At 36.3% G+C, this 14454-nt stretch overlaps 1 protein-coding gene across 2 annotated transcripts in view; it reads right to left on the bottom strand.

Moving 5' to 3' along the window:
• The window catches only part of LOC150086584 (small ribosomal subunit protein eS26-like), a 33643-nt gene that overhangs the window by 2471 nt on the left and 16718 nt on the right, over positions 1 to 14454 (bottom strand). For both annotated transcript variants that reach the window (XM_090371469.1, XM_090371471.1), the window contains exon 3: positions 7328 to 7464. In XM_090371469.1, the coding sequence (XP_090227595.1) occupies positions 7328 to 7464 (137 nt within the window). The remainder of the gene's footprint in view (positions 1 to 7327; positions 7465 to 14454) is intronic.

The following is a 14454-nucleotide window of genomic DNA, read 5'->3' as shown; positions in this document are numbered from 1 at the left end:
AAATTTACAAAATTACTAGCAGTTTAAAATGATGCCATTTTAGAACATTTTTAATCCTTTTGCAGGTATGTTGGCATACACAATTCACCAATCAGGTTTTTTAAACAGCAAGAAATAATTAAAAATGGGAAACTTTAAAAAAATTAATTTAAGTTTAATTATTTAAACACTATATTGGATAATAATATCAAAAATTCTTTAGAAATAACAGTATTTTATACCAAAACAGAGCTTTAAGGAATTTCTTATGACTATACTTCTTCAATTAAAAATAAATAATAATGCAAATGAAGCCATTCACCATACTTGAGGAAGGGTAAAAGTTCTTCTACCCCACAAAACTGATAAGTTCAGTAAAACCGTATTACAGCATTTAATGGGGTTTTTTTAATTTATTTTTTTAAATGTATTTCATAGTACAACACTTTCATAATATTCTAGAAACTTAGGTAAAATTTTTCACATTTTCGAAATTTCACCCAAAATTCATGCAAATTTATTGGTTGATATACTGTATGCCCAGTTATCAAAGAGAGTTAATCCTGTTAACTATTTGAGTTTTCAGTGTGCTAATGTGTGTGTGTGTGTGTGTGTGTGTGTGCACAGGCAGGTGGTGGGAAACCATTTTGGGCTCTAATGCATCGATTCCACCATTCCAGGAGATATTTTGAGGACCTACACGTGACTAGAACTAGGACATGTTAATGGAATCATCTTATGATTCCATTAACATGTCCTAGCACCATAAGAATGAACTCAAGGTCACCACCATACATAGTCTATTAAGAAGTGGAGGAGGATTAGCAAACTAGGGAAAAAGAGGGTGAATGCAGATATATTTTTATTATAGACCAAGATAAAAATGGGATCAGAATCCAATCTATACATTATTTAATTATGATTGAAAAACACCCCTTTACTGCTAAAACAGACTCAGCATCACCTGATAGTGACCTTCAGTTCATTATTGTGGCAGTATGACTATATATTGGTTCAGTTTCACCTGTTCCTATTTTCTAAATCTGCAATTAAGGGACTGCATATCACCCATTGTGTTTTTATACATCGAAAGGACAGAATTCATGGGATACCTGGTTCCTGGGCAATGCAACACTGTCACTCCTCTCACTAGTGAACGAACCAACCGCTTGGCAGGTATATAGGTACACTGCATCACAGCATTCACATTGGTGAGTTAACTAACTTTGAAAGGGGAGATGATAGTGGGAGCCTGACGCATGGGTCACTCTACCACAGTGGTGGTACAGAAATTGCACTATCCCCATTCGACAGTATCAAGAGTGCCACTTCTGGAATAACAACTCTTCATGGACAGTGCTGTGGGCAGATGAACGTGGCTGTCGACATGTCTCACATTTTTTCAGCTGTTATTTAGTTTTTAGGAGCATTAGCAACTAAGGCCATATTTGTTCCGGGGATATGCGGTGGTCACGGGCTCAAACCCCAGTCTAATCAAGAAGCGTGCGCTACACACTGCTGCTCCTGCCCACCTGGCTAAAGAGGCGCCTATTTTTTCAGCCAACCAGAGAGTGACGGTGGTACAAATCACTGCAGACTTCAACAACGGAGGTGCGAGAAACATCTCCACCAAGACCATCAGGCGATCATTAGTGCAATAGGTTATGGGAGCTGCCGACCCACCAGAGTCCCATTGCCAACACCATGACACAGGTCTTGGTGTCATTGCCAACACCATGACACACCTCAACTGGGTGAAAGAACATCGGCTCTGGACCTTGGATGATTGGAGATGGGTGTTCTGGTCCGATGCGAATGTTCCGTTTCAATTTCCAGTTTTTTCGAGCAGACAAGATGTTGCATATCTGGTGGAAACTACACAAAGTTATGCACTCGTCATGTCAACAAGGAACTGTTCAGGCAGGTGGACGGTAGGTAACGATCTGGGGCATGCTCAACTGGGACATGTTGGAGCCTCTGGTACATCTGGATGCATCTCTGAATGATCCAGGTTACTTGTCCATCTGCATCCCTTCATGGTCATCGTGAAACCACAGGAGCAAAGGTCTCTTCCAGCAGGACAATGCATCTCCCCACAGAGCCATGACTAGAACATGGTTCGAAGAGCATTCCGCAGATTTAATCACCGTGGAATGGCCTCCCCGTTCACTGGCCATGAACCCTGTGGAGTATCTTTGGGATGCCATGGAAAGGTCTGTTCAGCTTTGGATCCTCTACTCAGGAATGCAACAAAATTATGGACAGCATTGCAGCAAGCATGGATGGAAATACCTGTGGAACGCCTTTGTGAACCAGTGGACCCAATGCCTTGCCATATGACTACCCTGGATAAGGGCAGTCACACGGCGAGGCATTGGGTCCACTGGTTCACAGTGTGACTGCCCTTATCCACGCAAAAGGTGGACCTACCCATTACTAGATAGGTATCCCATGATGATTTGATGATTTCTTTCCCCCAAGTGTACAATATCTGGGGGGGGGGGACCTTAGCTGCCAATGTGCTATTAAAAACTAACTAAATCAATCAATCAATCTGGGGGGGGTAAGGAATAGAGAATCCACTGGAAACTTAACTGGAGACACAAAAGCCCCATTTGCATTCTCCTTGAACATTTATGAGAGCCCTCAAAATAATGTGAAGGAAAGAGAAGAGACACCAACCAACAAAACCTACTTAAGCAGTTATAATGAATGTGTGAGGGTAGTAAAAAGGAAAAAAAATTAATCTGTATGGTAATGCCCAGAGTGTTGTTAACAAATCGATTGAATGTGAGCTGCTGGTCAAGTCTTCTAAAGCTCATATTGTAGAACTGAGACTTTGTGTCATAGACAGAGGAGCACACAGAGGGTATGAGTCTTATCAAAAGAATTGAATGCAAACTTTTATCTTTATCATAGTTTGATCAGATGCAGGTGGATGTAGGACCGGTGTGGTGCGAGTTATCTGGTGAAATAACAAGAAAGTAAAAATTAACAACTATAGTTATGTAGGTTCGAAAATGGTTAGAAAACAGCAGTGCTGTAATGGCTTGTAAAGTGCGGTCACCTATGTTAGAAGCTGTACCATTAAAAGAGGATAAATGTAGCATCTATTTGATGAGTCTAGGGATTCAACAGTGTTAGAAGGAAGAGGACAGAAGCAAAGGTTTCAAAGCTTGCATCCTACTGCTTTTGTTCACATTTAACTGGAGATCAATCTAAGATCATTAGTCATCAGTATATTTTGTCTGTAAGTGCCTTATATTCTGTGGTTAGTCTGTCAGTTTTTCTAGACGAAAATCACAGTATCTTGGGGAAAAGTTTGCAACTTTCATCCAAGATAGACTAACTTGGCCACAGTATGGGTAACTATTACTCTGGATGAAATTCAAATCCAGGCCCTTTCCACATGATGTGAAAGAACAGCAATCATAACCATTGTGTTATCCATGAGTGCACCTGGAGTTGCATATGTTAATGATATCCATGAACATCTATGAGAAGCAAACAAGATTCAGTACTCTACTCCATTAGTCGGCTGATCCAGAATTGTTGGTGCCTCTTCTTCACTTGTCCCATTATGATGAGGCTGATATACTGATGTCTCAAGGCCTTGGTGCAAATTCCAAATATGTTTCAAGCATGGAAGATAACGTTGAAAAAGTGCACTAAAAAAACTGGGAATGCTCTGAAGGGTGACAACCTTTGACTTCTGTTTTTAAAATAATAAAAATTTTATCAACTTAGCCTTGTTTTTTTCCCATGCCTCATGAACAAATGCAGTTCCAGATCGTAACTGTGTTTGCATTATTTACTTTACATTCCAGGTAGAATTTCTGAAATCCAGACATTAAGATATTTTATTTTGTTGTGAAAAACTGGGAAATTTCATTTGGATGCAAAACTTGTTCTCTCAACAGCACTGGCAAATCAATTCTCCAAATTCCATTATATCGATTAAATTAAGTTAAGCAATATTTAACTTAATGCTTTTGAAAACTCCATCAATAGCTTTGTATCTATACATTTATTTTTGGAAACCAGCAATTTTAAGTTGCCCATTCTGTTCATTTATGTACTTCAAAATTTAATATTAATCTTTATCAAAAACCTACAGAACAAAATTTACTTGATGGTTCATGCAAAACATTTTACAGGTGTTTATTACGGTCATGTTCATTACTCCTGCCTTTCTAATTACGTACCGTATACCTGTTTAATACTTCAATAAGTAAAATGGGTACATGAACCATATTAAAGTTATCTGGCTTGTACAAAATATTATTATCCAGACACTGCATTTCTTCTCTTAAGTGAGGTTTTCATTTGCATTAATTTCAGTTGAAGGCATTTGAAAAGTTACAGAAAACATTTCTGTGACTGCCAAAGCGGTAGGAAAGTGATTGATGTCAATTACATGAGGGGAAGGTATCTAAAGCCATTCCTTTTAGCATTAGTAGAGGCATACGATGCAAGAAAGCAAGCATTAGCCAAAAAAAAACACAACCATTTCATCCCTCCATTCGTTCCAAATGCCTGTCCAGCTCACCCTTAAATTTATTTAAGCTATCAACTTCCACAAAAAAAGACGGACGTCTGTTCCACCAATCAACTACCCGCTGGCTAAAGGCAAATTTCTGCACATCTATTCTACAACTGTCTTTCCTCAATTTAAATCTATGCCCCCTCAGGTTCTTAATCCGAGCAAGAGAAAGAATCACATCAGTATTCAGCTTGCTCAAACCATTCAAGGCCTCATACACATCAATCAGATCACCTTGCAGGTGCCAACTCTCCAGGTGCTGCAATTTGCGGAACTTAAGCCTTTCGTGGTAAGAGCACCCTTTGTTCCCCTCACCAATCCTGTTGGTCTTCTTTGTACTCGTTCTATCAACTCTACATCCCTCCTAAAATGATGCCTCCAGACCTGTACACAGTACTCTAGGTGTGGCCTGACCACTGCCTTGTACAACGGGATAATCACCTCCCTATCCCTGCTAACAAAATTCCTATATATCATTGACAAGACTCCATGACCTGCCCTGGCAGCCTGTCTGCACTGCTCAGCAAACTTCATATTTTTGACTGCACAATTACCCCCAGGTCTTTTTCACTCTCCATTTCCCTGAGTGTAGTACCACACAGTTGGTACATTTCTCTTCGGTTATTGCTACCCATATGCAGTACTTTGCATTTGTCAATGTTAACCTTCAGTTGCCACTTCTCAGCTCATTTTCCCAACTTATCTAGATACAGTTGGAGTAGCATACTGTCATTAACAACCCTACCAACCTTTGTATCATCTGCAAACTTGGACATTAAACCCGATATACCTTCATCAATATCACTGATAAATATACAAAACAACAATGGGCCCAACACCTAACCCTGGGGAACTCCACTAATAACATTAGTCCACGAAGAGCAACACCCATTGATTACCACCCTCTGTCTTCTCCCACTTAACCATCCTTTTATCCATTGTAGCAACTTACCCTTAATACCATTCTGCTCCAATTTGTACAATAGTCTGCCATGCGCAACAGTGTCAAAAGCTTTCCTGAAATCCGAATATATGATATCAAAATTATTTTTGGCATTCAGTTCCTTTGTGACCATATCATAGTATTCAATCAAATTGGCCAGACAAGACATCCCTTTAACAAACCCATGCTGTGTCTTAACTATTACTGCAGTCTTGTCTAGATGATCCTGCAATGCTTCTTTAACCAGTGACTCCATTATTTTCCCTGGAATGCAAGTTAAACTAACAGGTCTATAGTTACTTGTGTTACCTTTTATTCCTTAAAAAAGTACAAAAAAAAATTATCTTGTTCAGTTAATTCATACATTGGCTGTATAATGAAAGTTCACCATTCAATGACTTTGATAGTCAAACCTTCAGAGAAGTAGGTTCAGATGCAATTTCTCAAAGGCAGAACGGAGATCAACTCCTACAGATCTGCACTAATTTCTCTGATCCCAGCTACAGTTGTCATGTGGCTGTTATCTTCAACTGTATTGGCCAGGGATATAATGTACAATTTGTGGGTACAGTTTCTGATATACATCCTTTACAACACAAATTATTTTGTTAATGTTTATTTTTTATTTCTTGCTATTTTATTATTATTTTTTTAAAGTAATATTACTGCAGTGATTTTGTAGATACTCGCGCTTTGGTAATTTCATGATCCAAAGTTTCTCATTTCAAAATTTTGATCGACAGCTAAATTTTAAAATACATTAGAATAAAATAACGCAGTTAAAAAAATAACTTAATCAAGCAGAAAAACGTCTAAGAAGTAGACACCCATGCTGTCAATGCATTCTCCCTTAATCCATGCTCGAATTTTGACATTTCATTTTTGGTTAGATTTATTATCAAACTAGAAAAATTCAAAGGGGCAATCTCTGGGTCCCGAGGTTGTCAGATTTTGGACATTACAGCTGTACCACAGCTGTAATGTCCAAAATAATGCTTAATGATAAAATATGATCAATTCTAAAATGTTTGTACTGTTATTCAATAATACATAAAATTACATCAAAAAATAAAATTTTAGTTAGTTTTGGCACCATTGAAAATGTAAATAAAAAAATAACGAAATAAAAAAACAAGGGAGCTAATTTTTAGGATTCATGTTGTTAAAGGCAACCTGTTCTGCAAGATTCTGAGAGAGAGAGAGAAAAAGGGAAGCAGCGTTGTTGTTTTTCAACTTCTGTTGAATTTCTCTAATGGACTCCAACCTCACATGCAGGCAATGAAGTAAACCATATGGTGTAATTTGAATAATGTTACTGTTTCTTTCCTGGAAAACACTGTGATATATTAGCCACACAAAATCCTATTAGTGGGCTTTGAGCTACTTTTTTTTGGTAGTACACAGTATGAATGTTATACCGACTGAAGGAGGAGTAAAGAATCTGTCCAGCATGCTGTTTGGAAAGCTATACTTGGTGAGATCATTTTGTGTACACTCAATAAACAATTTTACAATTGGAGATATTACTTTTATTACAAAAATTAAAAGTAGTGTGGCCGGTACACACAAATTGCAGAAATATTCCCTGTTCCTGTCCTAGAATAGAGAAACCTCTTGAAACAAATATATCTTGTTATTTTGAGGTAAATATGAACTTACATCTACTGAATGGAAAAACTCTGTGTTGCTTTGTGTAAACATCCTACAAAAGCTGAGCAGAAAATAGTATAGAAGGAAACATATCATGAGCAAAAAGCTTTGAGGAAAGTGACATGATAAGCCTATTGACACAAATTGCTTTTTAGGGCAAGATTAAAATCAAACATAATACAGCAAACACTAAGAATTATCAAAATACTTGCCCCAAGTGGTCGTTGGAATCTTGGAGGAGGTGTTCGATCTTTACGAGCCTCCTTAGATCTATTTCTTACTACTTTTGAATGTATGGCACAGCTCACACAATAATGCAGCTTGAAGTATAATTTAGGTAGGGCATAAGCTATAAAAATACAAAAATTCATATTAGTTCTGTTAAGACTTAAAAAAATAGCAATGATAAAAGGTTTGAGTTAGGGGTATTTGAGGGGAACAGGAGCATTATAACACACAATCTAGATTAACAATATAAGTTTTATTACAAATCAGCTTTCAAACATTATATTTGTTTAATTTATTTCTTAAAATTCATGAGTTTTTGAGTAGTAAATGGATGGCCAGTGCTCAAAACAGAAAGAACTGGAAAGTTGCTGGAGAGGCCTTCATCCTGCAGTGGATTGAAAATGGCTGATGATGATGATGATGATTTCTTAAAGAAACACTTAATACAGTTGGTTGTTGAATTCATAGTATGAAACCTAACAGCCAAACTTGATCCCCCATCCCCACACACACAATTTATTGCAAACCATTCATAAATATGAAAGAAGCCCACTGGCACTTTGAATGGTCTTAATTTTTACTGTTATTTAATTCAATCCTCAATACAATGGCAGATTTAAAAAAATATATAAAAATCCCTGGGCATCACACTATTCTGTAATTTAGTTCAAAGGTTCTGAAGCTTATTCCAGCATATACAAGTCACATTTCATTAAAAAATTTGAATTCAAAACCACAGAATAAATTCTTTAAACTTCAGAATCTGAACTAAATTACAGAATAGAATGCCCAGGATTTTTTTTTTTTTGTAGATTCTTTTTGTAGATTTATATCATAAATATGGCTTATTTTGGGGATGAAGCTCTACTAAAATAATATTAAAGTTCCTGTTCTTGTTCAGTGCTACTACTAAGGCTGCTTTGTTCTAATGATAGTGTGGATGAACCTAGCAAGGTTGACAACTGCCACTGACTTGTATGTGCTAACTGTTTCTCTTAGGCTGGTCCACATTCAAAAATTACTACAAAGTTTCTACATTTCAGAAGAAAAGTTAGAATTTCAGAATCACGAGAATAGCAGTGAGAAAATCTATGCCTTCAAACATTAGGACTGTGTTCAAACTGGAATTTATTTAATTCCAGCCACGGAATTTAAACTAAACTGGCTCAGCAATGGCAGATAGTGTAAGCTTGGGTACTTTCTGGCAGAAGTACTCTATGCTTATACCGCTGACATGACTTGTTATGGCAAGATTACATTAAATGTACAGCAGACTTTAAGAATTATCAAAATACTTACCCTAAGCAGTTATTGGAACCACAGAGGAGGAGGAGGAGGTGTTCAATCTTTACAAATCTCTTTAGATGCTTCATACTACTTTTGAATGTATGGCACAACTTACACAATATGATTTTGAAAATCAAGGTGTCAAATGCACCAATGGGTTAGGGCAGTGCTGTCAAATTCAGAAATTCTCACAGGTTACACAAGTGCACATTACTACATTCAATTTGAGATGTAAGAATTTTCACACCCAGAAATTCCAAAGTGGCTTCTGGGGTATCACGGGCAGCAATAGTATGTAAATAGCACACTAGCATATTATTATCAAAAAAACAGTAAAACCTCTCTGAAGCATATATCACTTGGTCAGAACATACCACAGAAAAATATCCCTTCTGAAAAGATCAGTGTAGCCAGTTTTGGTATTCAAAATAATGAAATTCAAGATAAACAGCTGATTACAGCTTATTGCTTATCACTATAGATATGTGTGTTTCAATTAATTAACTTTTAATAAAAAATTAACATACATATTTGTTTGGGGCATTTCATTTTGACGATCCCCCCCCCTTTTAATTTCTATGTATGGTTTCCTACCACAAACAGAGAAATTTACTTTAAAAAATTAATCCATAATCAATGTGCAATATATAGAAAAATTAAACACATGCCATTTCTCACAGCTGAGAAAAAGTGGTACATATCAGCACAGGAAAACTGTCATTGTTACTCAGTCAAAAAGCAGGACACTGTTGTCACTAAAGCAATTATGAAAGTACAGTAAACCCCCGCTATTCGCGGTATCTGCATGAATTGTTGAGGAGGCTTCCACCCTGCAGTGGGTTGATAATGGCTGCACTTTACTTTTTTTTACTTTTTATTCGCGGTATCTGTATTTGCGGTTTCACGTATTCGCGGTCGCTAATTTAATATAAAATGAAACTTTAAAAAATGTGAATTTTAAAGCGCTGTGAACATTTTCTGCCATAAAAAAACATGGGCGTAGCTAAAATTATCTTTCCCGGTCAAAACAGCGCTCAGTGAGTGATGACAAAATCGGGAGCGTGGATGTTTCTTGCTAATCCTTGTTCAGATGTGTTATGCGCTTATCATGCAAGGTTTCATCGTTTGCTTTTAATTTATATGCTTATAAATTGAATAAATTTATCAATTGATATGCTTACAAAAGTGATAAATCTACCGTTTTGCAGTGCAGAACAGACTTTTTCGAGTGTGTTAACGGAAGAAAGTGACTTTATTGTGGACAAGTTCTTTCTAACCCGTACAAAAATATGGCTACGAATAACAAGGGAAATGTGAAAAGATCAAAGGTGATGACATTAGCAAATAAAATTGAGTTATTAGACAAAATTTCTAATGGTGAAAGTGTCTCCTCGGTGGCAAAACATTATAAAATCAATGAGTCAAGGGTCGATCAATCAAAAAATTGGAAGAAAAAATCCGCCGTAGTGTCTGTGAAAACACACTAATTGCTTCAAAAATTTGCTCTGTAACTCGTGATGTTAAATTAGAAAAAATGGAAAAAGCTTTAAATTTGTGGATAGAAGACCGAACTCAAAATAAAATTCCCTTAAGTTCACTTATCATTCGTGAAAAGGCAAAACTCCTTTATCAACACTTTAGCGAAACTGGTGATAGCACTGGCGGGATAAGTTTTTTAGCTAGCAAAGGTGCTGGTTTGAAAGATTTGTTTGAAATTTCTAATAAATATTACATTTACGGTAATATTAAATTGTTTCTTATTTTCATTTCGATGCCATATGCTTGCATTTCACTATGTACTGTCTATGTACATAGTCATATTATGAAGGTAGTTATAATACATACATAGACAAAATTTTAGACTAGTTTTTCTTATATATTTCATACTTTGGAACAGAACCCCTTTATTACTATGGGAGCCATAACTCAGTATTCGTGTTTTCAGTATTCGCGGCATTTCTCAGGAACGTAACCCCCGCGAATAGCGGGGGTTTACTGTAATGTCAAGTATCACAAAAAGTTTTTATCAAAGTTTATTTGCATTTGCAGAAATTATTACTGATGTGATCGTGCCAATTATTTTTTGAAAAAAACATTAAGCTATTTTCACATTTTGTTTTTAATGTAACAAACTGAATCCTGCATAAAAACTTGGTACAGCACTGTTTCCATCCCGCTCTCCCAATTCTGGCAACAGTGGTCCCTGGTTTGATAATTTTATTGCTTTGCTAACCAATGTACACTGGTGGAACAGCATTAGACAGTCCAAATGAAATTTGTAAACATTCTGTACCAGCAGTGGTGAACGTATTAACAATGTATTGTACAATCTACTCAGCGAGTAACACAGCTATCAGAAGTCTAATCAGTGAAACTTGCTTCCTTGGCAAATGCCTGCTGACCTAAAAAATATGTCAACAGTAAACAAGTTAATCCCAAATGTAACCCTTGAAAGAATCTACAGTCTTTACAGTTCAGGGTGGTTGAAAATACAAATAGGATACAAAATAAAAAATATACCCCAATGTTTCAGCTACTGCTCGGATAACGTGGGTGGAGAGACATGACTGTCATACTCAACATCACATGTATGTTACTTCTACTGTTACAGGGCTACCAAAATAACAAGATTGGGACACCGGTTTTATGTGCCCGGATTAGATTATTTTCATATTTTAAGAGTAGTACTGTAAATTGGCTGAATTACAATGTCTTTAGGAAATGTGATATGTCCAAAAACAGAAAAAAAAAACGAAGATGGAGCAATATGGTTATTCAATCAGGCAAACAATAATAATTAGAAGTGGAGAGCTGATAAGGTTCTCAGTCCTGCTGTTCTATACTTGAAAGGAAACATAAAAATGAAAGCACAGTCCAATTTAGAAACAACTTGCTATTTCCTAAGTCTTCAATAAATTTACCAAGTAATGAAAATTAAAAGAAACACAAACTGAAAAATTAGGCATGGAAAGCCCAAAAAATGAAAAAGATGTGTGCATGTGTGTGTGTGGATAATTAATATTCTATATTATTTTTGAAAAGAGAAATTCTTTCCCCACTCTTTTCCTCTTGTATATTAATGACCTTCTTCCACATTTGGTGAATATGGGCTTGGCACACCTAGGGTCCTGAGCTGGATATCATCATTCTTCTCTTTCTTGGTGATTCCCTTCTACTTTTGACTTTCTCTCTCTTAGGGTAACTCGGGGATTTTTTTTTTTTTTTTTTTGGCTGATGCAGCATAAGCCTCAGGCTTCCTTGCACCATTAGCTAATAATAATAATAATAAAAATATATTTAAAGGCTTAATAATAGTTTGTTCTCTACTGAGTTGTCCCCTGGCTCCTTCAACATTTTCTATAATTGCCAGATAGCCAGTCTAGCATTGATTGAGAACTGAAAAGCATGTTTTAGAGTGAACACAGGTGTCAGAAAATGAATGTGAAGTTGCCCCAGTTGCATCATGATTAAAGTCTGAGAGATGACAGAAAGTGGCTTTAAATTTGGATTTGATGATTATAATTTACTATATTCTGGTTGAGCTCTGTAAGCCTTCTTCAGCAATGATTATTTAATAATTACAAACAAATATTAATATACTATATAGAACAAAAAGGCTTAAAATATTAGAAATATAATTTTAAAAACATACATGAAGCCAACCAGTTAACTTCTATATATGAACAAAGAATGTTCTGGCTTCCTTGAGGTTAGAATGGAAAAAGTTCTGATTGGCTGGCAACTTAACATAAGACTATATACACCAATTGTTTAGGCCATTCTCTGTAAGCAATATTCCCTCGTGCTGGTAGTGCTAAACACCGGATACTTTCTTCAGATAACGTTATAACCTCTAGTGTAGGTGCTTAGGGGAGCAGAGGCTTTACTGCTGACTGCTGGATTGTTCAAGTCAAGACTATTTGGTAAAACATTGGAAGCACACAAGAAGAAGCAACAAAAACAAGTGATAGCATTCCATTATATCAGCAAAACATGTTACGTTACAGAAATCTTGTATTTTTCTGATAAAGAGAATTAAGAGAGAAAATTTAACAAATATTCGGGAGCCAATAAAATCCTTTCAGGAATAAATAGAAATAAAAGGAAAAGCAAACATACCCTGCCAGCAGGGAAACAAATCCCCATATAGAAATATACATCAGCCGTATGCATGAACAGCAAAACAATACAAAATCTTTACCACAGCAAGTGCACCATTGTACTGGTGCACTTGCTGTGGTAAGGATTGCATTGTTTTAATGGTGATGCTACAGCTCTCTTAACCTTGGCTTCAGCCCAATTTTAGACTAATGGGGGGGGGGTGATGATTCTTATTTAGAGCAATCAGTCAATTAGAAACTCAGAATTGGTGTCTGTCTGTCCTAATCTGTGGGAGGCAGCCAAAGGATTTTTGCTCGCTCACTCACAAGAAGTAAACTGGATGGTTCCATGTACATTCTTTTAATTTTAAATTGATGGTAAGTAGTCTCAATAATCAAAGGTAAAAAGGACCAGAACAAACTCAGATTATATGGAATGACAATATATGAGGTTTGACAATTAAGTTCCAGGAACAAATCTATTGTGTGCATGTCAAATAACAAGCCCAAAATGCAATGCATTGTTGCAGCTGGCTTACACAACTACTTCCCCCTTAAAAAAGGCCTGAGTGGTTAAGTATGAGAGTGCACAAGCACATATGCATTTCAATAAACTGCAGATGGTAAATACAGTTAACAACTGTATTCATTGCTGAAATGATTAATTGTAAAGCCTGGTAATCGTGCTAAAGTATAAACAGGACATTTTTATTAATCTCAAGGCCATATAATTTTGGGGATGCGGTTTATGCTTGGGAAAAGCTAAGCTGCATGTCTAAGCTGTGCTTACCATTATTTGAATTGTTGGATAGCTTAGATGGTCTTTGTCAACTACACTTGTTCTGCCACTTATAACATTTCCACTATTAGGAAATTCAGAGTTCAGGTTGCTATAGCATAAAAAAACAGCCTACCATGCCCTCTACATTTGTTCACTGAGGCTTCATTGTACCTGATGAGACAAGACTATGGAATGCAAGATTCTGATTTTAAAATATTGAGGGAATTTGGTTGGCTCACATTCAATGCTTGATCAGTTTGGCATCCATATCTCACAACTTTTAGAAATTTAAAAACAGAAGAGATCAGGCTTTAGAATTGTCCTTTGTTGCAGCTTAGTCAACATGGTACATTTTCTGCCTACCTCTCATACGGAAAGTCAGGATTCTGCATTCAATTCCCATCAACTAATATAGGACTTCCAAGTCTTTTTTCAATCAAGGCTATAGTTCAGAGGTTCCCAAACTTTCTCGGTTCACGGCGCCCTTACTGTCCCAGTAATTTTTTCACGGCACCCCTGGGCCAAAAGAAATACCTAACACAGTGGTTTTCAATCTTTTAATATACACCTATACAATAATTTTATTCTTTATATAGAGGTACTAAATAAAGATCAATTATAGATCACCACAAAATTAAAAAGATATGGTACAATGGATATTGTACTGTACCCTTTATATTGTACCCTTTTTATAATGAAATAAATATCTAAATATCAAAAAAAAAAAAAATAATAATAATAACTTAAAGTAACTTAAACCCAAATTACACGGCACCCAAAGAATGTTGTTGTGGCACCCCGATTGAAAACCACCGCTATAGTTGGTCAGTCTGAGGTAGGAAAAAGTAGGCCATCCTGTGTGTTATTCCAGATTTTATCAACCATAACACATAATTCAGCCTATAAACACAAACTTGTACAGACAATATACACAACATAAGTG

This window comes from Mastigoproctus giganteus, chromosome 4 (assembly GCF_048544385.1).
Source record: "Mastigoproctus giganteus isolate SK-2022 chromosome 4, ASM4854438v1, whole genome shotgun sequence".
Classification (NCBI taxonomy): Eukaryota; Metazoa; Arthropoda; class Arachnida; order Uropygi; family Thelyphonidae; genus Mastigoproctus; species Mastigoproctus giganteus.
This window is presented reverse-complemented; position numbering and strand designations above follow the sequence as displayed.